Here is a 24416-nt window from a genome sequence, read left to right as displayed (position 1 = left end):
GCTCCGTATGAATTTACTGAGTGCTCTCATAACTCATGCTGGATCCAGGTAAACAGCTGCATTGGAGAGCACCAAGACTAGCTGTGGAAGCATTGACATGTGACAGTAGAGCCTGATTACTAAACTTTGAGGCAGAAGATCCTTCAGATTATAGTAGAATCTGTGTGTGTGTGTAAACAATGGTTCTGCTGTTTCCTGTATTAAATTGTGCTGATAAAGTTGGACATATTTTGCTTCCACACATTGTCAGTTTGCATAATGAAACATAAGGATCTACTTACTTTCTGGCAAGCAGGTGTAGTAAGTGTACTAGACTTAGCTGAAGTTATATTTCTACTGAACTATGTGAATAGAAGTTTTAAAACTGCTTTACATTGGATTTTTGTAAGATGTTACCCTTTTTTTGGGGGGGGGATGCATGAAGGACACAAAGCAAACAAGAGATGAAAACACTCATCAGTTTTTCAAACTCTTTTGTCAAAGTGATGACCCAAAAGTTAGCTCAGACTTTCATTTAAAACTAAGCAAACAAAAAATGCCCACCATTCTGGTAAATTTGGAACTGATGCACTGCTGTTTTTCTAGTCTGAGCAGAACTGTCATGTCTTTATTTATGTATAACATAAAAAATATTAATAGTAACTAAGCCAATGAGACTTTTTGGCAGTAGTGAAGCTGAAATCAAGTATCACACTTCAGTAGGCAATAAATAAAATCCTTTACAAGATGATTGAGGAATATACAATCAAGTCTGTCTAAATTTGGGTAGGGTTTGGATGTGACAGTACAGCTAGCCCTGACGTTTTATATGCAGCTGTCCCATGAAATATTTAATACTGCTTGCTCCTGTCTGAAACTTCCTAAAACAGAGTTCTCATTTTGCTGTATGGAGAACTTATTCACACTGAGATAAGGAGGAAATTTTACAAATGCATCCTTTAGAAAACCTGGCTGAGCTCTGCATTCAGGAGTACAAAATTAATCAATCTCCTTTCAGTATTGGACAGTAAGTAAGGTGTAGCTTTCTTGCATACTTTGCAAAGATTATTAGGCAAGCTGCAGGATGCATTTTAGCATGCAGTTACAGAAAAAAACCAAAACCAAACACAACTGTTTCTATTTTCTGTTAAATAAAATTGGGGAGTTTCATCTTCCAGGAATTCATTGTTGATATTTTAAGTACTCTGCAATACATAACTTTTTTGTGATATGTATTATGAGTGTTTGTGGTTATGTTACTAAGAGTGCTTTTATGGCAGTTCTAGGTGTTCAGTACACATGAATTCTAACACCATAGAGAAACATTCATACCTGACTGGGGGGGGGGAAGAGTAGAAAGTGTATTACAAAATTACATTTTGATACTGTGACTAGCCCTGACATTCATCTGCTACGTTAGTCAAGTGTGGGGAATTTTTAACAGAAAGAGCACTTAACAATGTTACGTAAATTAAATGTTGTAGTAATATTTCTTAGTATCTCCAAAATTGCTGTTGAATGCAGGGGCATGTACTTCAAATTGTGTGCATAAAAATATTAACCCAAAACAAATTGTAGTAATTTCATAAATAAGTGACAAATTTTAAAAATTAGCTTTATTAGTACTTAACACTTAATCTGTAAATATCTAATTATGCACTTAAGTTTATAAATGCTTCAGGTGTCACAATAACAAATTACTTGTACTGGTGTCTCTGTTTTCTGTTCCTATTAACATACTGATACTGAACTTCCATGGCAGCTCAGAGTCTGAAAACTATTGCTACTCTATATAAAGAAACTTAGAGTTTATTAAAAAAAGGTATTTTACTTGGACACGAGCTAAAGATGGCACTAAGCAATCTCAGATTGATGTTCACAGGCCTACTGTATTCCTCAGCTACTTAATTCTGCAGCACCCTAGGTACTGTTGGTGCTAGCACTTGTTCTGTATGTTGAAGGAAGTGAAGTCTAGCCACAGCAGCAGCAGTGCTGGAGGAGGAAGTGGGGCAACTTTTGGCAGCCAGTTTTAAATTGGCCTTCAGCCTGTCGTGAAGCTACATATTTGGCTTAATTGAAGGAATGGCTCAAAGACATCACTATACAGTAGTGAAGATATAGAAGTATTATGTTAAACTGGCATAAAATAATATTTTAAGTTGGAAGAAACCTCTAGAGCTCACCTGGCTCAATCCTTGGCTCAAAGCGAGGCTAGCATAAAAAATGGATAAGGTTGCTCAGAACCTTGTCCAGTTGAACCCTGAAGATCTCGCAAGGCAGAGTTTCTACTTTCTCTATGTGCAATTGATTCCAGTGCTTAACCTCTTCCAAGGAGATGGGTTCCTTGCCCCCGCCCCTTAATATCGCTTCACAGCTTCTTAAATGCTTCACATCTTTTTGTTGCGTACCACGGAGAAGTTTGCTTCTGTCTTCAGCTGTCTTGAGTGGGTTTTATGGAGAGGACAGCAATTAGACACACACACAGCCTCCCCTCTCCTCTTTCCCCCATCTTTGTAGCTTTTCCAGGATTAAAAAGCCCAGTTCTGTGTAGCCTTTTCTTTTATGCCATGTGTGCCAGCCCCCTAATCAACCAATTGACCTAGTGGTTTTGTCTAGTTTTATCACTTTCTCATTTACTGGGCACTGAGGGGGGGAAACAGTATGTAGTGCTCGGATACAGCATCAGAAATGCTGACTGCTGGGAGTAACAGCTTCTTTTGACTTGACTGCAGTTTTACTAGTGCCGCAGTGGTAGCTGTTGGCCAGGGTCAACCCAAACACCCACAACTGCTTGAATATTCTCTTCCTTAGGATAAGGAGAAACTAAAAGGAATGCAAGAAGGTGTGTCGATCCAGATAATGCCATTTTAATAGGGAAAACAAAAGCTTGCACACAAAAGCAAAGCAGAAATAAGAACTAATTCCCTCTTTTGTATTGGGAGGCAAATGTTTGTCCACCTTCTGGACAGTGGGGCCTCAGCGTGCATAATTTTTGTATGGGAAGAATCATGGAATCATTTCGGTTGGAAAAGACCTTTAAGATCATAAAGTCCAACCTTTAACCTCATACTACCAAGTCCACCACTAAACCGTGTCCCTAAGTGTCACATGTACATGTCTTTTAAATATTCCAGGGATGGTGACTCAACCACTTGTCTGGGCAGCCTGTTCCAGTGCTCAACCACCCTTTATGTGAAGAATTTTTTCCTAATCCAATCTGAACTCCCCTGGTGCCATTTGAGGCTGTTTCCTCTTGTCCTATTGCTTCCTACTTGGGAGAAGATACCAGCCCCCACCTGGCTATAACCTCCTTTCACATAGCTGTTGAAAGTGATAAGATCCCTCCTGAATCTCCTTTTCTCTAGACCAAGTACCCCAGGTTCCCTCAGCTGTTCCTCATAATGCTTGTTTTCTAGACCCTTAACCTTTGGAAGGGTGGTTATGGTAATGACAAACAAAGGTTAAGACAAACTTCATAACCACAGATGTCCTACCTTCTTCCTCCTTTCCCTGAGCTTTTACTGCTGAGCATGGCATCGTATGGTATGGAATATCCCTTTGGTCTGCTTGGGTCAGTAGTCCTATGTCCCTTCTCAGTCTCTTTGTCCATCCTCAGCCTCCTTGCTAAGGTTGAGGACAGGGTAGAAAAGAGAAAAAGCTTTGATGCTGTGCATGCGCTTTTTGGTAATAGCAAAAACACTGGTGTTACCAACGCTGGTTTAGCCACAAATCGAAAGTGGCACCACTTGGGGTGCTGTGAAGAAAGTTAACTCCATCCCAGCCAAACCCAGTGCAGCAGCTGGATATGTAGTTGACCTTTACTGCCACAAGGGACCATTACTGACTCTTCAGGTTGCTGATACCCACGTTTTTTTCCCACAAGGTTGTTCCCTAAATCGTTAGTTCCAAGACTGCATTTGTCTCCGTTCACTATCATGAGATTCTTGTCAGCTCAGTCCTCTAGCTTGTTGAGGATCTTCTGAATAGCACCTCTTTCTCTAACGCTGTGATTGCTTCTTGGCCTCCCAGGCTGATGTCACCTGCAGGCTTGATGTAGGTACATTCCGTCCTGGCTTTCAGGTCATTGATGAAGGTGTTAAACTCTATTAGCCCAGTATCGTCTGAAACTTGCCTCTTTTAACTGGCTTCCGGTTAGATATTAAAACAGTGACCACAAGCCTTTTAAATCTGTCTGTCTAGGCAGAATTTCAAACACCCTGAAGTTGATACTTGCCCAGTTTGGTACAAGGATGCTATGGGTAGTGGCATCAGAAGCATTATCAGAGTCAATGACATCCATTGTTTTTTTGTCCCCAAACCCAACTGTTTCTTTCTGAAAAGCTATCAAGTTAGGCATAGTGTGCACTTTGTAAATCTATGCTGACAATTCCCAGTCACCTTCTTTTTGTTCATGTGCTTGGAAGTGACTTTCAGGAATATTTGCTGTATGGTTAGTCTGAGGATCAAGTTGAAGCTTACAATGCCTCAGATAGCTCTTCTTGCCCTTTTTTGAAGATGAAAAAAATACAGCCTTTATCAGTGGTCACAGTGACCTCTAAAGAATAGAGTTTTCTTTGGCTGTATTGGAATTTGACAACTGGTGATCTGTTTGCATTAGAAACACCTGCAGACTCTGTGAAGATTATACTTGCTTCTGCAAAACAATATTGAGAAAGAGTAAATACAAGAGGGAGAATTCTAAACAAGGCACAGACAAACTGTGGGAGCATGCTGTCTAAAGGGATTAGTTCACAGCTCTAAGTTCCATAATTTCTTCAGAGAGGGGCAGAGACTAAAGGCAGTGGAGATAAACGAAGGTGGTTGAAACAGCAAAAACTGCATTGTATTTTTCCTTGTCTGCTGACAGGCATACTAATTGGTTTTGTAAGCTTTGTGTTTTAACATAGTATGCTTGTTTTTTTTTTTTTTAATTTATTAAGCATTAATCATCATTGATATCAGCATGTCTGGCAAACCTCATGCAATCTGTTCCAACAAAAAGTAGTCTGACCACGTTGGTTAATTCTTGCAAGGGTGAAAAGGTGGTTACAAGGACTAGAACCCTGAAGACTTTGAAGGTGTTCATTTGCAACACTGAAGACCATTAATACAGTGAGAAGAACTTATAAAGGAGGTTTTTGGTTAGGTGTTGATTAAAAAGGCGGTTGGAGGAATTGCGCTTCAGACCCCTTTGAAGTTGGAAAATGGATCACCTGTTTGTGTTAGAAACACCAGCAGACTGTGTGAAGATTAGGCTTCTTCCTATAAAAAGAAAACCAAAGAATCTGCTAGAGTTGAAGGATTTGTTCTTAAAATGTCTTTATTTTGAAACTTTTAGCTTGAGACACGTTTTGATATTAAAAATTAATTTGTAACAAATGTATTTTTAACTATTGAAGGTTTTTAAATTGGTTAGGTATTTTAACTGTAGAAACTAAATGTATTTTAAAAGATTAGTGAAAGTTGTTCTAATGAATTCTCACACATTTATTTTTCAGGAGCTGGTGAATCGGGGAAAAGCACAATTGTCAAACAAATGAAGTAAGTATGGTGAAATATTAGGATTGAGAAATATTTTTTTAAAAATTGCGTAGAAAATTTATTTTTTTTATCCTTCCATAGGATTATCCATGAAGCTGGTTATTCGGAGGAAGAATGTAAACAGTACAAAGCTGTTGTCTACAGTAACACCATTCAGTCCATTATTGCTATCATTAGAGCAATGGGGAGGTTGAAGATAGACTTTGGTGATCCAACTAGAGCTGTGAGTATTGAAGTACACACACAGCTATACAGCTGAAATATCTATTAATTTTCAAATTTTGTCTGTTACTATTTCCTGACATTGTCTTTGGAGAATACAAAGTTTGACTGAAAACTAAATGCCATTGGTCTTTATGTAGCAAGGTGACCTGCAGAGCAATCAGCACTGGGTTGATTTGCAACTATTTGGTGTAGATACAGCTCTCCAAATTCTATCTGGATTTGGAGAACTGAACATCTGAGTCTTGGGGAGTTTTTGAAGAACTTTAAGCTATGCAGTTATGTGTGCTTTTATTTTCTTTCCATAAAAACCAATGTCAGAATGTGGAACACTCACCAGTACAGTTTTTGAAGCAGGAACTAGCCACGTTATGACTGTCTTTCAGGAAGACAGAGGAAGGTTTTTTTGCTATTCATGTATTGAAATAAGTATGTAAGGTAGTCAGAGGGTTATTTTGTCGTAATTAAGTTCTTTCTGTCATGTTAAAGTTGAGTTACAGTTTGGGAGGAGAAGAGAGTCTTGAGAAATAAATGGTTTGTAAATTCTTAATTCATGACAATGTCTCATGCTTAAAAAGCAATTGATACATATTAGAGAGCATACTCACAGCAACCTTGTGAAATGCGTTATGTATGGTTGTTATAAGGAAGGCAAATGTTCATAAGATTATGTAAAGTGAGCCATAAAGCTGTATCTGAAGTCTAAATGTGAATGACAGTTATGAAGTATTAGATACTTTTCTTTTTGCTCTTTGATAGTAGTTATTTTATGTACATATGTTAAATCTACCTGAAACCTCTTCAGTTGTAAACATAACTAGTAAAAGCTTTGTTTTCATTGGTTATTCCTCTCTACATTTGTTCTCATGTGTTCTGTTGTCCTCTCTTAAGACCAAAGTTTTCCAGGGCAGCAACAGTATCTTACTGCATGTTAGTTCAATGTCTGTGCAATGGAGTCCTCTCTGGAGTCTGGCAGTTAATGCTGGAAAGAGGCAGATGGTAGACTCATGTTACTGAATACTTAGAGAAAACAGAGGAGTAAATTTAGGTGTTAGCAGATAAAATGACTAACGAGAAGATTTTAAGGGCTGTTTTATATGATACAAATTTGAAGTCATCTGGGTTTCTCTGCTTCAGAGAGCTATATAAATGATGAGGCAAACTTTTGTCATGGGTAATCTTAAAATAGTGGCCCATACCTATGCACTTAGGCAGGTCTTGGTGGTCCAAGTCCTTTTTTCAGAGCAACACTGCTATGGAATGTCAGCACTAGATTTTTATGAATTGTGAAGTCAGAAATGGAAAAGGAATTCAGAGGCTGTGTTACACGTCAATCTTAAAATAACAACAAAACCCCCCAAACCCCAAAAAGTATGGTTACTCCTCGAGTTTTATAGTATAGTCTTTTTAATTTTATTCTAATTCATTTATTTCATTGTAAATTTGTTACTTGTTGGCCAAAAAAAAAAGCACTCAAAGTTGTAACTCCTAATAAAAATGGTTACGTTCAGACTGTTTTTCTTTAAATTTCAGAGGGGAATTTATGAGGGTTTTACTCTAAATGGCATAAGTTTGTTTGGAAAATCGTATACCTTCATTTCTGTCATAAGACTAATGGTAAAGCAGCAAGTTGGACATTTTCAGTTATTCAATGAAGGGAGCACAGATCACTCCAGCAGCTTCAGTGGTGGTCAGTCTCAAGACCAGTGTATCTTCCTGTGTCCTGCAGGTTGTTTCAGTACTGAAGTAGAAACTGTCTTGAGAGACATTTAGTGAACATACTTTAAAAGACTATGGACCACTTTCTGAATGTGAGATTTACTGTAACTACCTAGAGAGATGGTTAAATTTGTTTCTTTACATTATCTCATTTATGAAATCTGGTATAAAAGTAGTAACACCTAGAGAGGAAGCTGCCTCATTCCAGTGTAATTAAAGGAAAGCATCTAGCATTGGTTAATTATTAAAATAGGACTTGATCATTACATACTACCTCATTTGTGTATTTAGTACTCGCCATGCTTCGAAAAGCAAGTATGGGAGTAACAGAGACCCTTTTTTCTTTTAGTGTTTGGCTTTTAAAAAGCAGAAATAGATTCTCTTGTTCCATGTCCACTTTCCCCTCCTGCCTGTTCTAGAGCATGTAGAGATTAGACTTGTTTGGAACAGAGTAAATTTTGTATGTTTGAGAGTCAGACCATGTTAGGTATTAATGGCATAATCATTCATGAAAAAATTGACTGTTGGTTTCTAAGCTGCTTCCATCGTGTGTCTTAACATATTTGGTCTTCAAAATCTGCTGCTTCTCTGAGTTGCACATCCTTGGCATTTGCATCCACAAACAATATTCAAGACCAGAATTGATATTCAGGTTGCTTTTATGCAGGCAAATTGCTCAAAATACAGTCTATGAGATGTGACTATCCAACCTTTTGATCTTTACTGCTCTGTTTTTTATGTAATTATTGGTGCAATACACTGACTTTTTATTTGTTTTCCACAATTTGTTCTGTGTATGTGAAGTAATTGGTATGCTGTTGATTGGTTTGACAGGTGTTCATTTTTAGATGGTGTAACTACTCTAGCTTTCAAAAGACTTTTTGAACTACATATCTGATATCCTTGTTTATATGTATATATACATATCTATCTATCTGTCTATCTATCTATCTGCAAGTTTGCCTTGAATTGAGTGAACTGCAAGCTTTTTGTTTTCAAGCTGTGAATATCAGCCCATCTGTATGGGCTCCATCCATCTGTAAACAATTTCCATGTTAGCTGTCATAATCTTTGATTATTTAAGCCTACAGTGGACAATATCTTTGGAACAATCACTACTTTCTGTGCTTATCCTGAACATATTTTTTTTTTCAGACCTTATTGTTTGAACAGCAAAGATGAAGAACCAGACTTTTCTATAGATTTGCATCTGTACCGTCACTTACTGTTTTTTAAGAATAACCTTATGTTGCTTTTTTTAATCCTCTTCTTCCTTGAAATACTTTCAGTTCCCAGCTGATGTGCTAAAGTCTCTCTTTTCTCCTTCCTCCTTTCCAGTATCACCTGTTCTCTTTCTTTTAATTATTGGACAAACAGTACATGCTGGGGTAGTAGTTACAAGCCACAAGTGTGCTGATTTGTCTGACTGACATATCTTGGCATTAGGTCACATACAGCTAATACCCAAGATCAGGCAGCTACCCACAGGAGAGTACTAATACAGATCTGTTTCTTCTACCCAGCTGCTATCTTCTTTTTCCAGTGCCTTACAGGTCTAATATTTTGAAGTTTCTTTCCTCAATCAAAATTGGATGAAGGTAGCCAACTAGTCAAATTCTGTTAAAGGAGACTGGTGGATTGACATCCTGTACTCCTTGAGCCCCACTCTCAAAGGCAGTCTTTATATATAGTCTTAAAATCCAGCATTTTCTCTCTTAAAAATCTTGATGTTTGCTTGATATCACATTACCAAGAAAACTTGGTCTCCATATAATCATGACTTGTAACTGGATATTTGTAACGGGTTTGTCTGGAAGGGTTTTAAGAAGCATTTTTCTATATCCTGATGCACATTTTGGGAAGAAATTATGATTTGTCACTTCCAAAGTTTCTTGAAGCTTAAGTCATTAATGTATTTTCTTCAGTCAATCAATGTACATCTGCATTTCTGAAGGTTCTAGTCTGTGTTGTAACCATTCTGTTCAGTTTGTAGTCTTTGATAAGCAATTAAGGTCAGCTTTACACTTGAGCACAAAATATGTTACTACTTCTGTTTATAGAAGCTTAATTCAAGTTATAAACGGATCATACATAAAAAGCCGTATCAGCAAATGACAAATTTGGTTTGCTAGACTCTGGTGTTGAAAAATGTGGGAATTAATATCCTATGCAGAACATTAAAACCAGCTGCTTTCCTTCACATTTTTTTTGTCTGGTTACATTCATGTTTATCAGGTTAAGAAAGTAACTAACTTGCTGAATATGGTTCTTGGATGATAATACTTCTGTTGTATGTCTTAGTGTTTATGTCTCCACTTTCTGTTTACATCCTAAAGGATGATGCTCGTCAACTCTTTGTGTTAGCTGGAGCAGCAGAAGAAGGATTTATGACTGCAGAGCTTGCTGGAGTTATCAAGAGACTGTGGAAGGACAGTGGAGTTCAAGCTTGTTTCAACAGATCTAGAGAATACCAGCTTAATGACTCTGCTGCCTAGTAAGTACTATTGTGACAAACAAGATTCTCTTTGTCTTGTAAGCAGTAGCTAAAAGAATGTAAGGGAAGTCTTACCTTTTGAGGAGTTTGCTCACATGCAGATGGAAAATTTAGAATTATCTGGACAAAGATACTGTCTACGTGGGTCAAAAATGCTCTAGCTAGGCTTTAAGGTTGAAAGAGAAGAGTGTGGTCTAATTGAGAATTTGAGTCATGTTCTGAACAATTGTGGGTTGATCCTGGCTGGATGCCAGGTGCCCACCAAGCTGCTCTGTCACTCACTTCAGCAGAATGGGGCAGGGAGAAAATAAGATGGAAAAAAACCTTATGGGTTAAGATAAAAGTAGTTTAATGAAGCAATAGCAAAGGCCATGCATGCGAAAGCAAAGGAAAACAGAAGATGTTCTCTCTACTTCCCATCAGCAGGCAATGTTTGGTCTCTTCCCGAAAAGCAGGGCTTCAGTATGTAGCAGTTGCTCCAGAAGACAAATATCATAAATAATATGATATTCCTCCTTTCACTTAGCTTTTTATATCTAAGCAGACGTTATATGGTATGGAATATCCCGGTGGTCACTCTGGGCCATCTGTCCTGGCTGTGTCCCCTCCCAAGATCTTTCCCACCCCCATCCTGGTGCTGAGGGGGGGAAGGCTGGAGAGGCAGCCTTGGTGCTGTGCGAGCCCTGCTCAGCAGCAGCCAGAACCCTGGTGTGTTAGCACCACTGTTCCAGCTACCAGTACAGAGCACAGCGCTGCGGGGGCTGCTGTGGGGCTCAGCCAGACCCAATACACCAGTTGTTTCATTCTCTTGAGGAAGACAAAAATTGCTTTTATAGCATTTTTGTTACAAGAACATGACTCAAGTACCTGTTCAGTATCTGAACGTGTCCAAGAAACACAATTATGTGATGTAAATCTGTATTACCGAGGATACTACTTCCATGTTCAAAACAGTTTCTCCTATGATTCAGCATTGCTGCATTTTCTGTGTTAATTAATTTCTGTTAGAAATGTGTTGAGCAAAGGTAACAATCAAGATAGCGTCTTGTATGCTAGGGTACTTCATAAAAAAATAATAAGGAATCAAGGGTCTGAGAAATAAGATGCGATAGCAGCAAGTAATGGTAAGTCAGTCAAAAGAGTCCATTGAGGGAGAGGTAAGATGGTAAAGAATGGCAGAGCAGTGATACTGGCCTTACAGGACAAATTTTTAAAGCTTTATCATTCTTTGTAGTGTTTGAAGTTGTTTTTTTCCATTTTCCTTAAAATAAAGTACTTGTATTCTTTAGAACAACTGTACATAAATAAACAACATGCAGATGAGGTAACTGTGAGAAGACTACAGCTGGAGTACTGTAATTACAGGTGTGCTGAATGAACAGAAATGTGATCAAATTATATTGAAATAACACTGATACTTCCAGCATGATTGTTACTTGTTTCCTGAAGTTCTTCAAAGAAGGTAGATGGCAACAGGCTGAGCTCACGATGACACATCTCTTGACTTAAGAGATAGCACTTGTATAAACTTTCTTCAATATAGAGCACTTCATTTGGATGATTGCTTACTTTCCTCTGGTAACCTCCTCTGTTCTATGTTGTTGTTTTAGATACCTCTGCCTCCAATTTTGTAAGAAAACTGTTCTTCCAGCCATACAACTGTATTCTCAAAATTGCTAACTTGGGGTTACCCTGAAAGAGGAACATAATGCCTTCCTTATTTACTATGGAAAAAGTACAAATAAGATTTGTATGGTTTTTAGAAAGACTGAGCTTCTTGGCCTGCATTACAAGAATTTTGACATTAAGCATTTTCTTAAACACATAATTCTGGCCAAAACTCTAAGCTGTTCTTTTCATACCTATTATCAAATCCAGGGTTATTTGGGGCTTTGATTATAGTTCAAAGCAACTTGTAATTCAACAGATTACAGAGATAAAGATGTTCTTCTAGTTAGTGCAGATAACATTGGTGTACGTGTTCCATTTTGCATTTGGGGATTTCAAAAGAATTCTTTGTTAGTGGAGTCAGTTGCGTAAGTTCTTGTTCTTCTAGGGTGAAATATCTTTGTGTCTCTAAAGCTTATTTCAGAAAACCTTGGAAAATTGAGAGGACTAATGTGACTTGGTTTTTGTCTTATCAGAGAAAGATACTTTATAAAAGTCAGGTACAATATAATGAATGGACCTAGAACTTCTGTAATTCTTTGTTATTATTTTGTTATTATTTTATGAATAACTGAAAGCAGTATTTATTTTTACCTTCAGTTACTTGAATGACTTGGACAGGATAGCACAAACCAGCTACATTCCAACCCAACAGGACGTTCTCAGGACTAGAGTGAAAACTACAGGAATAGTGGAAACTCACTTTACTTTCAAAGATCTTCATTTTAAGTATGTAAATCATGCTGCATGTTCATCTGTCTGTTACAGTTTGTGTGAAATTCTAGAAGACGGTCTTTTCAATGACATGATTTAACAAATTTGTCTAATACAAGTTTGGATCTCCTCCCCCCCTTCTTTTTTTTCCTGAGAAATTCCTCACGCATGGCTCAGTTTACTGAAGGAACGTGGGAGTTGCTGGAACTCCTGTAGTAACTCAGAATAAATATGCAGATATTAAGTAATAAATTCTTTGGGTTTATTGGAAGCTTTTTGTAAATATATTTTATATGTAAACTGAGTCTCAGAATATTCCATTTTTCTGCTGTATTAAATAGCTGTTCTGTCAGATTCTTCTTTTTAAATTCAGTTGGAGAGCTGGAGGCTTATAAATGTTTGCTTTTTTATGAAAAACTAAATCCATTTTCCTGAAGAGCTGAATTCAAATGTGTGGTACTTTAAGGTAGTACTTTATTTAGTGATGAAAGAATGCGACATGTTCCCTGTGGTGTAGGATTTACAAAATAATGCTAATACTCTGAACATTTTATGTCTACAGACATTCATGATGAAAGCATAAGATAGTATAAATGTAGTAATACTCTACCTTTTACTGATCAGGAAGAATGAGAAGAAAACTCAGTAAAACTCACATTGCATCTGCATTTAGATTGTTGTCAGCATGTCTATACAATGTATTTGTTTAGTATCTTCATGGAAAGTATTTTTTTCATGTAAACGCATAGCAAGTACTGTAATATGGATGCTTCAGGGCCATCAGTACTGTGGAAGTATATTTTGTTCCCTTGTTTTAGTGTTTAAGTATACGAAATTTGTATTCATCCATAAAATAATAGCTGCTAAATGGGAGTGATTCTCTTGCAAACCTAAGGAGAGTAGTCCTTAGCCAAGCCTCAAGAGAGGTCTTCACTATTCTGAAGAGCTATCCATTGTCTTGTTTCCTAACGTTTCATGTTCAGTTCCCTATTGTAGATGGGTTTAAATTCTTCTGCACTCTGAGTGAGTTTGTATGCAGGTAGCTACTTCCAGTCTGTACTGACTATTAGGACTGTTATAAGGTCTTTATGAGTACAGTCCTCTAAAGTGTATTACAAAGACCATATGATTACACTTCTATAAAATGTATAACTTTAGACAGGCCTTTGGAGGTATTTGTGGTAACATTGTACATTTAAACACCTGTACAGCAGGTGTTTGAATTTTATCTGCCTTAGTGAAAACAGGAAAGGGGGATAATAGAAAATACAGATCAGTTTTAATAAGTGTGTAATATGTGAGACTTCCCAGATAAGTATCATATTTTTGTAAATACCGTTTAAAAAAAAATATTGTCAAATTCTAAGTCTTTTGCAGGGCTGGGGACTGGAATGAACAACTTGTATACCCTTAAAAAGGAAGTGAAAGCAATCATAATAAGTATCTAGGGTCCTATTGGCCCATATCACATTTTGCGTGGGTATTGGAAGAATGATGTTTTTTGCTTAAATAGTCTGAAAGAAGAACAACATAGCAAATCTGGCAACGCTAGCTTTCAAAAATATATTGTGTTAATGGAAGGATCTTGCATAAGTCCTTAAATTAGCATAATTGCAGATAAACTGTTCAGAAAGCTCCCCATTTAACACAGCTAAGTAACATGGCTTAGTTGTGACTGGACAAGTGTCTTGAATGCTTTACATTTAGTTCAGTGAAGTAATTTGTCTTAACATGGCATAGTAACCTCGTAATCTCATTGGAGAAGTCAGTTTTGTTTAAATAATGGAAAGGCATTAAAGCATTTCTCTAATACCACCTTCTTAAGATAAGGGGGGTGGAACTGGCTGTTACAAACTTCAGTTTGTTCAGCACTGCCTTTTTAGTCCATTGTAGACTGACTTAAAAAGTATTTCTTACTAGTTCATTGTAGACTGACTTTGCATAAGCAACTTGTGGTTCTTTTGAGTCATACCATGGACGGTACTATGAATTTTAGCACCTAAGGCAAGTGCTTAAAAGTTGGACTTGTACACAAAGCTGTGTGCACGTCCTGCCATATTGGAAGGTGGAATCTGTAAATCATTCTTTCAAAACTTCTTCTAAAAGTTATCTGCATACTTTTAGAAAAGTATCAGTCTTTTGGGACTGTGACCTACCGGGCCTCAGTATGACTTCTAACAGGGTCAATGGAAAGCTTATGAACTTTAAGACCACTGTTCAGAATGGCTAATTTTTCTGGAAGATTCTTGCAGCCTTTTTGGTTTTAAAGAATTTTTTATGCCAGATAGTTTATGGCTTTTTTCTCTATATTTCTCTGTACTGATATCATGTGGAGAAGAAGCTTCCTTATATAAACCAATCCATCAGGTTCTTATTACTTGCTGTTGAGGTGTTCACTGTGAAACTGCGGTGCCCAAACCTCAAAGATGAGTGCAGAAAGATGGTTTGCATAAAGAACTGGGAGTTAGGTGCAGTGGTAGAAAGACATCCCCCAAAAGAGGCAAGGATCACTGGGGAAATACACCACTGGCAGAGAGGCCACTCTTAACTGAAGCAAACATTTCTGGCTAAAATCAACATCTGCAAAGAGCAACTGAAAATTAAAATTCTTTTATATTCTAGAAGTTGTCTTCTGCATTTTCCCTCCCTTCCCAAGATACATGCTGTCAACATGTTCTAAACAAGACAAAACAATGAAATGCCTCCCGACCTATTTTCTTTACATATTTTTGCTGTTCTTTGAAAGAACTACAGTTTTTTAGTTATATGGAAAGTTTTGCCATTTTTTCTTACACCTCTCAGTTACCATCTTACTAGTAGTAGTTTTGCATTGAGCAATACTAAAAGATATGGAATTAAGTGAGATCCATGTAGATTGATATTACAGTACTGCCATCGGTATAAAGCATTTTAATTTCTCATCTTCCTTAGAAGCTGGTGTCCACATAAAATAAAAGGAGCAATTTTCTTGTTTAGTTTTTCAGTTAATTTTTCTGTGTTGTATTCTCTTCTGTCTTACAAAGAATGAGATGATTTGTTGTTCAACCCTACGTGCCCTGCTGTCTACCAAAAGCCCTCAGTGTGATAGCCTTATTACTAATACACTTCTGAATACATTTAGGCGATTCTGGAATATCTTTACAAGAATTGTAACTGCAACTTAACAGTTGTTGTTTTGCTCTGGATTTCTCTTTCTGCTCATATGACATTTTTACCCAAAGGCTTTTGTGAGAGAGCTGGTCATTCTACTACTTGCAGCAAAGAGAATGGAGATAATTGGTCTGTCCTCTGGTCTTTCTCTTGTCTTCCTCCTCTCATTTGAATATTTTCATATCTATTGAATTCTAAGCTTTTTTTTTTTTCTTGACAATGTAGGGAAAAAGTTAAAATTACTTGTGAAAAGTCCTAAAGACAAGTCAGCCCTCTTTTCAAAGGAATAATTATATTTGCTTGTAAGTAGGAGGGAAAATTTAATTTTTTGACTGGTGGAATATTGACTTACACAACGAGGGAAGTAATATGTGACATATTTGCATTGTTCTGAAGCTGTAATTTGAGGTAACAGGCTTTTTTTTCTATGATAGGAAAGGGACAAGTGGGAAAAATTTGTGTTATCTCTCTTTGAGAAGATCCTACAATATATATATCAGTTAATTTTAGGATACCACTGTTTGTCTGTCTTCATTTGTTCTTTGGGGGTAGTTTTTTTTGTTTTTTGATGGATTGGGGGGGGGGGGGTGAGGCGGGGGAAGGGGTGTCCAATCCCCCCACCCCATGATTCACAATCCATTATATCAGGATGCTATTTTATCTGGCTTGCAAAATACTTGAAAGTTCCTGATGATGTCTAATGAAAGCTTTGTCTTTCAGAGAGCTGTAGCCCATAATAGTTAGTAAATGGTCATGTAAAGCATGTAGTAGAGAAAAGTATATCCGCATGCTGTGCTGATTTCCTGATGGTCTGCTATTACATTGTGGAATGTGGTCTTTTCCTATTGCTCTATTTCTGCTAAGCTAAGAATTCAAAAGAAGCAAGACTCACCTTTATAGCTCAGTTTTCCTACTTAACTGCATTTCCAAAACATGCATTTATTTGAGAGAAAATTATTATTATGATGATATAATGCTTGTTTTGTCTTTTTTGATAATTTTGAATTTGATGTCTCTTTAAAAAATGCCCCATTTAAATATGGACAGCTGAAAAAAAGATCAAGTTGCATTTTGGTTTAGGAGAGAGAGGAGCTGAAACTCAACAGGACTTAGAGGTTCCAAAATAAATTTGAAAAAGTGAAAATTAGGTTTTATACATTTATATTCAGGATACTAAAATGAAAATAATAAAGTCAGTGTTATTTGTATCCAGCTTCCTTAGTATTGCATTATTTCAAGGTACTAAACCAGACACCATTCTGCTGCTCTTAGAAGAATCTTACTTTGTTGATCAATACCTCTTACTATGTTAGACTTTTTATTAATTTGGGCTAAAGGTTGAATAATACTTTGATCTAGTTTACATTTAATAAGGCTAACCCTGTGTATTTTTATTTTTCATAGATTACAATTAACTCCGTTAATGAAATACATTACTGTAAAGTATTAGTTTTATTAAGCTTTTCTCTCACATTTTCTCACGTCTTGTAAAATGTTGTATAGGAAGGCTTTTAAGGCCTTTTTAAAATGTTATTTTTTATACTGAGACACTAAATAGTAATAAAGGTTGCAGATTTTTATGCCTTTTTGCAAACTTCGTGATTAGACTTACACAGCTGATACTTCCAGATTTTATTGGTTATCATTCAGAAAGCTAGAAATTCCAAAGTTTATTCCCTGCTTTATGGTTCTGTTTTGCAGAATGTTTGATGTTGGAGGCCAAAGATCGGAGCGGAAGAAGTGGATTCATTGTTTTGAGGGTGTTACAGCAATTATTTTTTGTGTGGCGTTAAGTGATTATGACTTGGTCTTGGCTGAAGATGAGGAAATGGCAAGTACTTTAGTGTTGAAGAAGGGAATAGTTGGCTAGAAACTAAACAAGTTTGAAAGGAAAGCCATAAATACATCTTTTGGAGTATTGCTGCTTTATAATATTTATGGGGTCTGTGCAAAAGGTCTTTCTTAGAGAGATGGTGATAGAATTCATGCTTTTGGGTTTCAAAGTATTCCCTTGTATTCTCAGAAGGGATACTATGAGACAAGTATTCTTTTCAGTTATACTCTTTCATGTTTTAAAGGATGCATAACTTAATGATAGATTGTCAGCAATACACGTTTTAGTCTGTTTTTGGATGCTGGAAATATATAATAAGAAATTGCTTGACTACTTCTACTTCAGCACGTTTTGTTTTCCTTGCCTTTGTCAGGCTTCAGTTTTTGTGTCTTTCTAAATGTGTTTCTCTGATCTCTTTCCTGAGTTGCAGAAAATTTTCTCTTCCTTCTCCCTTCCAACCCCTTCCACTCCTTTCTCCTCTTTTAAGGTGTGACTCCTTTCGTATCAGTATGCTTTTTACTGTCTGAGTGGTCTAAAGTGATGCTCATCTATTGTGTGTGAATCATTAACAGACTTCTGTGCTCTTCCTCATGTTCCGCAACCTCTTATGAAATATAGTTTGGAGAGAAAAGCGAAATAAAAATAACTTGCAAGTCAAATGTAGTCAAAGAAGGTCATCCTGCTGCCTAAATGACTGGAGCTTGGCCACATTGCTTAGGTGTTGGATAATTTTTCTACAGTTAAAAATTATGGGTTAGAGGAAAAAAACATGCTCACTTAATTCTCTAGTTCTATAGAGACTTTTTTTTTTTACTTCTGCTGGGATCTCAGCTAGGTGCGGAATTTAATTTTCAGTTTCCAGAAGACCTAATCAGTATAAGACAAATTCAGGTAACTCAGCAACTCTTGTAGAGTGTCTGTACTGCAAAATGTCAAAACATGCCAAAATTTGCTAAAATATGAAAGAAATCAAACCTGAGAATGAAGGAAAAAAAAAAAGAAAACGTAGTTGCTTAAACTCTTATTGTGTGAAAGTGTTTTTTGTAATGGTCTTGGCCTCTCTGTGTTTCCCTGTGGTAAAATGTGATTCTGCATGCTAGAAACTTAGTTTTGTAACTTCTCTGGTTCATTTTTATTTAATCAAAAATATGTTTCCTGATTTTACTACTAAAGTCTGAATAAAATACAATGAGGTGTGTTTTCCAATTACAGAATCGGATGCATGAAAGCATGAAACTGTTTGACAGTATCTGCAACAATAAATGGTTCACAGATACTTCTATTATTCTCTTCCTGAACAAGAAAGATCTTTTTGAAGAAAAAATCAAAAGGAGTCCTCTCACTATCTGTTACCCTGAATATTCAGGTATTGGAGGGGGATGCAGGTGTGAAGTAGTTTTTGGTTAGACTACCTCATTTTGGATGCACAAATCAGGAGGAGTTTAATAACTTCATTTAAATATTTTAGATACTTAGAGTTTAAGCTGCGGTGGGGGGTGTGTGTTTTCCTGGATCACAAATAAAATAGTACTAAGTCAGTTTCATCTTTTTAACCAGCTGAAATAATGCTGGTCCATTGTTGGCATTTACATGTTACTGCTGCAGCTCTTTTTAGCCTAATTTATTTAGCCCACATCTTTTTCCTGATATCCTCCTATTTTTGTACTTGGATGCAATCTTTTTTTTCCATTAGCAGGAATCACTGAGGATACATGAGAGCTTATTTGAACAGGGAGTGTACACAGAAGTTAGAAGTAGGTGGCTTATTCAGGAAATACATAGCAAAAGAAGGTGATTTCATTTAAGAAGCCTTAGTCTTTTTATGTAGCATTTTCATTGTAACTTCAGACTATTCTATTGTACAGAAAATAGCAAGTTGGAGGTGAAAAGCTCAGAAGAAATGGGTATGCCAAATGTCTTTGACTTTGGGAAGAATCCAAACCTTTTATAAACTTAAAAATTGAAAATTAAGGAAACAAAATAGCCTAATCCTGGCAATAGTGATGGGTCGTCAATGACCTGCTCCATCTGCCACTGAAGTAAATGGGAAGATTCTTCCTGCAGTTGGAACTGGAGTCCTTAAGTTTTCATTCTTAAAGTGTGTCCAACAGGTTTCCTTCAAGATTTATTTATGGTATCTTAAAGCAATGGCTGTGCAATTACTCCTCTTCAGGTTTAGGGTAACTGTGTCCAAAGAACTACTTCTTTCAAAGATACAGGATGCATCTTTCTCAGTTTGAAACCTGTTTACCTGCTTACGGAGCACTTCTCTCCTTTTAGGGTCAAACACGTATGAAGAAGCGGCTGCTTACATTCAGTGTCAATTTGAAGATCTGAACAAGAGAAAAGACACGAAGGAGATCTACACTCACTTCACATGTGCCACAGACACAAAAAATGTGCAGTTTGTTTTTGATGCTGTAACTGATGTCATTATTAAAAATAATCTTAAAGACTGCGGCCTCTTCTGAGAACAGACAAAAGGTTGTTAAATGGTAAATTACGTGCCTGAGAACAGGATTTTATGCTCATGCTGTGTAAAACCTGCATAGATATACTTAATTCTCTTTTATTTTTTTCTAGGTTTGGAGAACGACTTCGCACAATTTTCATCTGATTCTTTTCAAGGTGAAAGAAATACAAAATACATTGTGCTGAATGATAGATCAGTACTGTACTTGCCTGTTTTAACAGCTTTATTTATGTTTGTCTTGTAAATTTAAGTAATTAGTTAACAATGAGATGTCAGTTGATTGTATGTAAACTTATAATTGTAGTAATGTATTTGTATAAACGTTGAATGGAATATTTTAGTAACTTGATGTCCTCTAAAATTTCCATGTTTTATGAAGATACTCTTAGAGGAGACACTTTTTGCCTTTGAATTATTTAAACATCTTGTAAAATTAAATTTTCTTTTCATCTTAAGGGTGCATGCAGCCTTATTCTTTACTTTTGTTGGTAATACTGTATATGGCATTAGCTTTTTTGATATTTAAACAGCCTGGTACACCTGTCAGACTTAACAAAACATAACAAATAAAACTTGTTTTTTGCCTTAAGTTTTGAAAAAATCTTTTTATAAATTTAACATAAAGGCAAAGATTATTTTTTAAATTTAAATGAAATCCACAGTTTATGAAATCTGGGCTTGCAGTCTTTGCAGTGCAAATGTGGCAACACTGAGAAATTGAATTTTAAGGTTCAACTATTATTGAAGGTGATGTAAGTGCAAAAAGGAAGTTGTTAAAATAATCATATCAATAAAAAGTAAGTTTGAAACTGTGGTCTTTACTCAGTGGAGTGAATGGTAAAATTACCTTTGGAGTTTTTTTATAGACCATTAACAAAGGCTGGACTTAAGAGTCATATTTTTTTTCTGCTTTCTCAAGAAGTAAAATGTTCTCCTTTTTTTCTGTTTTCTGGTAATAAAACTAGTTTGATAATTTATATCAGGTTCTCCCACAAGACATGGCACAGTGGCTTCACAGATTAAAGCAATTTCCCGTTGCATATAAAAAGAATCTTCAGTGTTTCAGAAGGAGTGTTCTAGTGACTTGCAACTGCTGATTCTTTGATTTCCTCTGTAATTATAATTAGTCTCACAGTTTCTTTACATTATAAGTTAAAGAATATGATTTTCTTCTGGTTATGCTTTCATTATGTGATTTGCTGTCTTAGCTACTTATCATCCATTGCCTTATGGGTAGTGCCAAAACTGATTTTTTTATACAAATTTTAAAATTAGTAAGCTTCTATTTGTAAATAAGTTCATGGATGGTTGTCTTAAATGTATGTCATCTAGAAAATACAAATGTACCAAACTTGGAAACATGATTTTCTATAATTGTTAAAATATTTCAGGCAGCTACAGTACACCATAAGTTCTTTGAGAAGTAAATAAATCTTTGAACCTGTTGCTATTTTTCTATATTAGCTTTTATGTTCTTAGGAATTTTCAACAAAGATATTTAAGTCGTCGTTCTGTTGTTTAATTTTTTATTGTGTATGTGTTTCATCTAGGCCTCAGATAGCTTGAGTAGAAATTACCTGCACGTCTCATCCTTTATTGCTTCCTTTGTTAGGTACAGAAATGTGTTTCAAATCAGATTAGAAAGGAGATAACTTATTACTGGAGGTTGTTAACTACATTCATACATTATGAGCTCTTTCAGCAGTTATGGTAAACAATCTGTATATCCTGGGCTGCTTTTAATTGTGCTTTACAGTTCTGGATACATAACTGATTTTAAATCTCATTGAACTACTTTGTGGAAATTGTATTTACACCTACATTCAAGTTGATTTTTGTACTTCATGTGAAACAAAAATTGGGATTAATCAGATTACATAAATAAACCTAAATTTTGTGCCTTGCTTGAAAGAAATGGTTTTTATTAAATGTGCTGAGGGAAGTCTTTTTTGCATCCATCCTGTGGAGATAACTAGGTAGTAAAAATTAGACAATGCAGAGTTCAAGAGTAAATTCAAAGACTTTATGCAAAAAACAATAGAATGAAAATGAGCAGAAATTAATGATCGTTGATTAATTCTTTAACCATTTTTCCCAGCACTTTCATTTGGAGAATTTTTGGAATTCCGTAACTGGGGTTTTCTGAAGAATTTACATCTTAACACAGAACAAAATTGTGAAATACTTTTGCTTGCTAGCCCGGGCAGATAAGCTTGTCCTTTTTTGCCTCTCAGACAGCAGGTATGTTTCCTTGTAGACCTCTGTACTGAGCGACCAGTCTTTGTCCTGAGCTGACAGTTGTCAGCCTAGGCCACTGCTCTAGGAAAAGGTACAAGAGGATTTCTGTTCAGTAGTGGTGGTAGGCGCACACCTATTTCACTACAGTTGTAACAAGGTTCTGCTCCATCTCTTTATTTTATCAAGAGGCTGCTTCTCAACTGGAGCACTGGAGAAAATGCAGGAAGTCCTGCAGGTCTGCCGCTGTCGGAGGAGTCTTGTCCCTCAGCATTCTGAGCCTCTGTTCTTTTCCAGTTCTCTCATTTCTTCACGCAGTATATCCAGGCAGACTACTTTTTCTAGCCTTACACAAAGAAGCTCCCTCTACTAATTTAAATATTCTTTCAGATGATTTTAAATATTCTAAATTTAGTATTTGTAGGGAATTAGAACTTATGGAGGCATCTCCAGCCCCTGTGGTATTGTGAGCATTTTGTCTGGTTGAAGTCTCTCAGTAAAATGTAGCCATCGTGAAATAGGTAGTTATTGTTAAAGGGGTTTAACTGTGCGGAAGTGTGGTTTGGAAAACTTGGTATTTGTCTTCATGATGCTACCTATTCAAATGTCCTCCAAATTCATGTTAAACGTAGGAACTTCTTAGTAGCTAAAACAGGGTCCAGGATCATAGCATGGGAACAGCATAGTTTGCTGGATTGCAGTTTCTGTTTTCATGTACGTAATTAGAAGCTTTGTGATTTAAATTCTACATAAAATCTGAAGGAGCAAGAGAGATGGATCTGCAGCAAGCTGAACAGCGTGATTGCTAGTATGCGTTTAGAATTGGCAGCAATGGAAGGGTAAGTTTCTATTTTAAATGAAGCAAAAAGGAAACCCTACCAAAATACTGGCTGTCCTGCTGTGCGGATGTCTCTTGAAGTTGTTATACTTAATAACTAAGAGCTTGTGGGACAGAGCAATGCCAAGGTTGTAAACTTCAAGTCCTTGACTACTTCATTTTGAAGAAAGCGTAGAAGGTGCAACAAGAGGCTGAGAGCAGCTCATCCTTGAATAATTCATAGCCTGTGAGAGTGCTGTTACCTGACAGCGGACATCAGGGTTATTGAGTTTTATTTCAGTAACAATTTGCTTGGCCTAAGGCATAATTCAGATTGTTTTTTGCAGTGCAGGCAATGGATTGAGATCCATATGGAAGAGTGTAATGCTATACCATTTTTGGTCACACTACTTGCTGGATTTTAAGAAGGGAAGGAGTTGAGCGCACAGTGTAGAAATAAAGAGTTCTGTAGTAGAATTTTATTTCTGTAGTGCAGTGCTTCAATTCTGAAAGGGATTTCAGAGGATCTGTTACAGAAGAAGGGTCTATGTATGCAATATGTATCCTGATCAGAATGTGCTGTCTGAAATCTGACTGTTCTTAATAGCAATGGAACAAAAGATGTGTAAGACAAAATACTTGTTAGCAGAAGTCACTGCAGCTTCAGAGAACTAGCTGTTCCCAGCTACCTTTATTCCTCTTTTCTGTCCTTCCACTAATAGAGGAGGTTGGAAAGGGGTGTAGTCACTGGTTTCCACTCACAGGTTGTGCTGTTGTGTAGACATCTTAAGGAATGGGTACCTTGAACCCTGCAGAATATGCTGATCTTTCATTTCTTTTGCAGATAAAGAACATACAGATGTCTGTATGTAATGTAAGAATATTATTATTACGGTAATGTAAGAATGTGCAGACTGATTAGAGAATAAATATGTGTACTTTAAACTGCATGTGTTCATGTTGAAAAGCATAAAAAAAAAAGTCTAGGAAACCAGGAACTTGAGCAGGTGAAGCTTCTCAGTGATGTAGCTTATAGTTTCAGAGTGATATATGGTCTGATCAGACATCCTTACGGTATGACACAGAGCACGTCTCGAATACCTCCTATGAACAAGTAAGTGTCCTGATTTCTACAAAATCGGGATGCATTTCGGGACGGTACAGTACAAATGGCTGAGTGCGAGGCACATTTCAGATAGATACCAAGATACTTCCAGAAGGGTTTGGCTCTTTGTCAAAGTAGCAGTGACCTAAACTAAAACAAATGAGGAATCCATCAGTTTTGCACATAAACTCAGGTGTAATAGTTTACCTCAGGAACCGTAATGTCTTATTCTGAAAGAAACACGCTGAGGTATAGTCACAAATTCTCATTCTTCCTCTGTTCCAATGTAGTGATTCTCTTAGGATGTGATAAAAACCCTGTGAAATCTGTGCTAAAAAGCCTATGAAACTAAGTCATCCTGACAATGTTACATAGTTTTGATTGAAAAAGGCTAATACTTGTTCTTTATGTTTTAACCTACCAAAAAAAATCCTAGCAAAGATGCAGCTATTCATGTTTTGATAC

At 36.5% G+C, this 24416-nt stretch overlaps 1 protein-coding gene across 2 annotated transcripts in view; it reads left to right on the top strand.

Annotated features, from left to right (window-relative positions):
• Positions 1 to 21709, top strand: part of GNAI1 (G protein subunit alpha i1) — a 36299-nt gene extending 14590 nt beyond the window's left edge. The window contains exons 3-10 of one of the 2 annotated variants that reach the window (XM_027811416.2): positions 5478 to 5520; positions 5602 to 5743; positions 9798 to 9955; positions 12224 to 12352; positions 17189 to 17318; positions 18534 to 18687; positions 19602 to 19805; positions 19905 to 21709. In XM_027811416.2, coding sequence (XP_027667217.1) covers positions 5478 to 5520; positions 5602 to 5743; positions 9798 to 9955; positions 12224 to 12352; positions 17189 to 17318; positions 18534 to 18687; positions 19602 to 19792 — 947 coding nt within the window. In that variant the 3' untranslated portion in view covers positions 19793 to 19805; positions 19905 to 21709. Of the gene's footprint in view, positions 1 to 5477; positions 5521 to 5601; positions 5744 to 9797; positions 9956 to 12223; positions 12353 to 17188; positions 17319 to 18533; positions 18688 to 19601; positions 19817 to 19904 lie in introns of both variants that reach the window. The other variant, XM_027811415.2, reaches the window with a different exon arrangement.
• Positions 21710 to 24416: the final 2707 nt, after the last annotated feature.

This window comes from Falco cherrug, chromosome 5 (genome assembly GCF_023634085.1).
Source record: "Falco cherrug isolate bFalChe1 chromosome 5, bFalChe1.pri, whole genome shotgun sequence".
Lineage (NCBI taxonomy): Eukaryota > Metazoa > Chordata > Aves > Falconiformes > Falconidae > Falco > Falco cherrug.
This window is presented reverse-complemented; position numbering and strand designations above follow the sequence as displayed.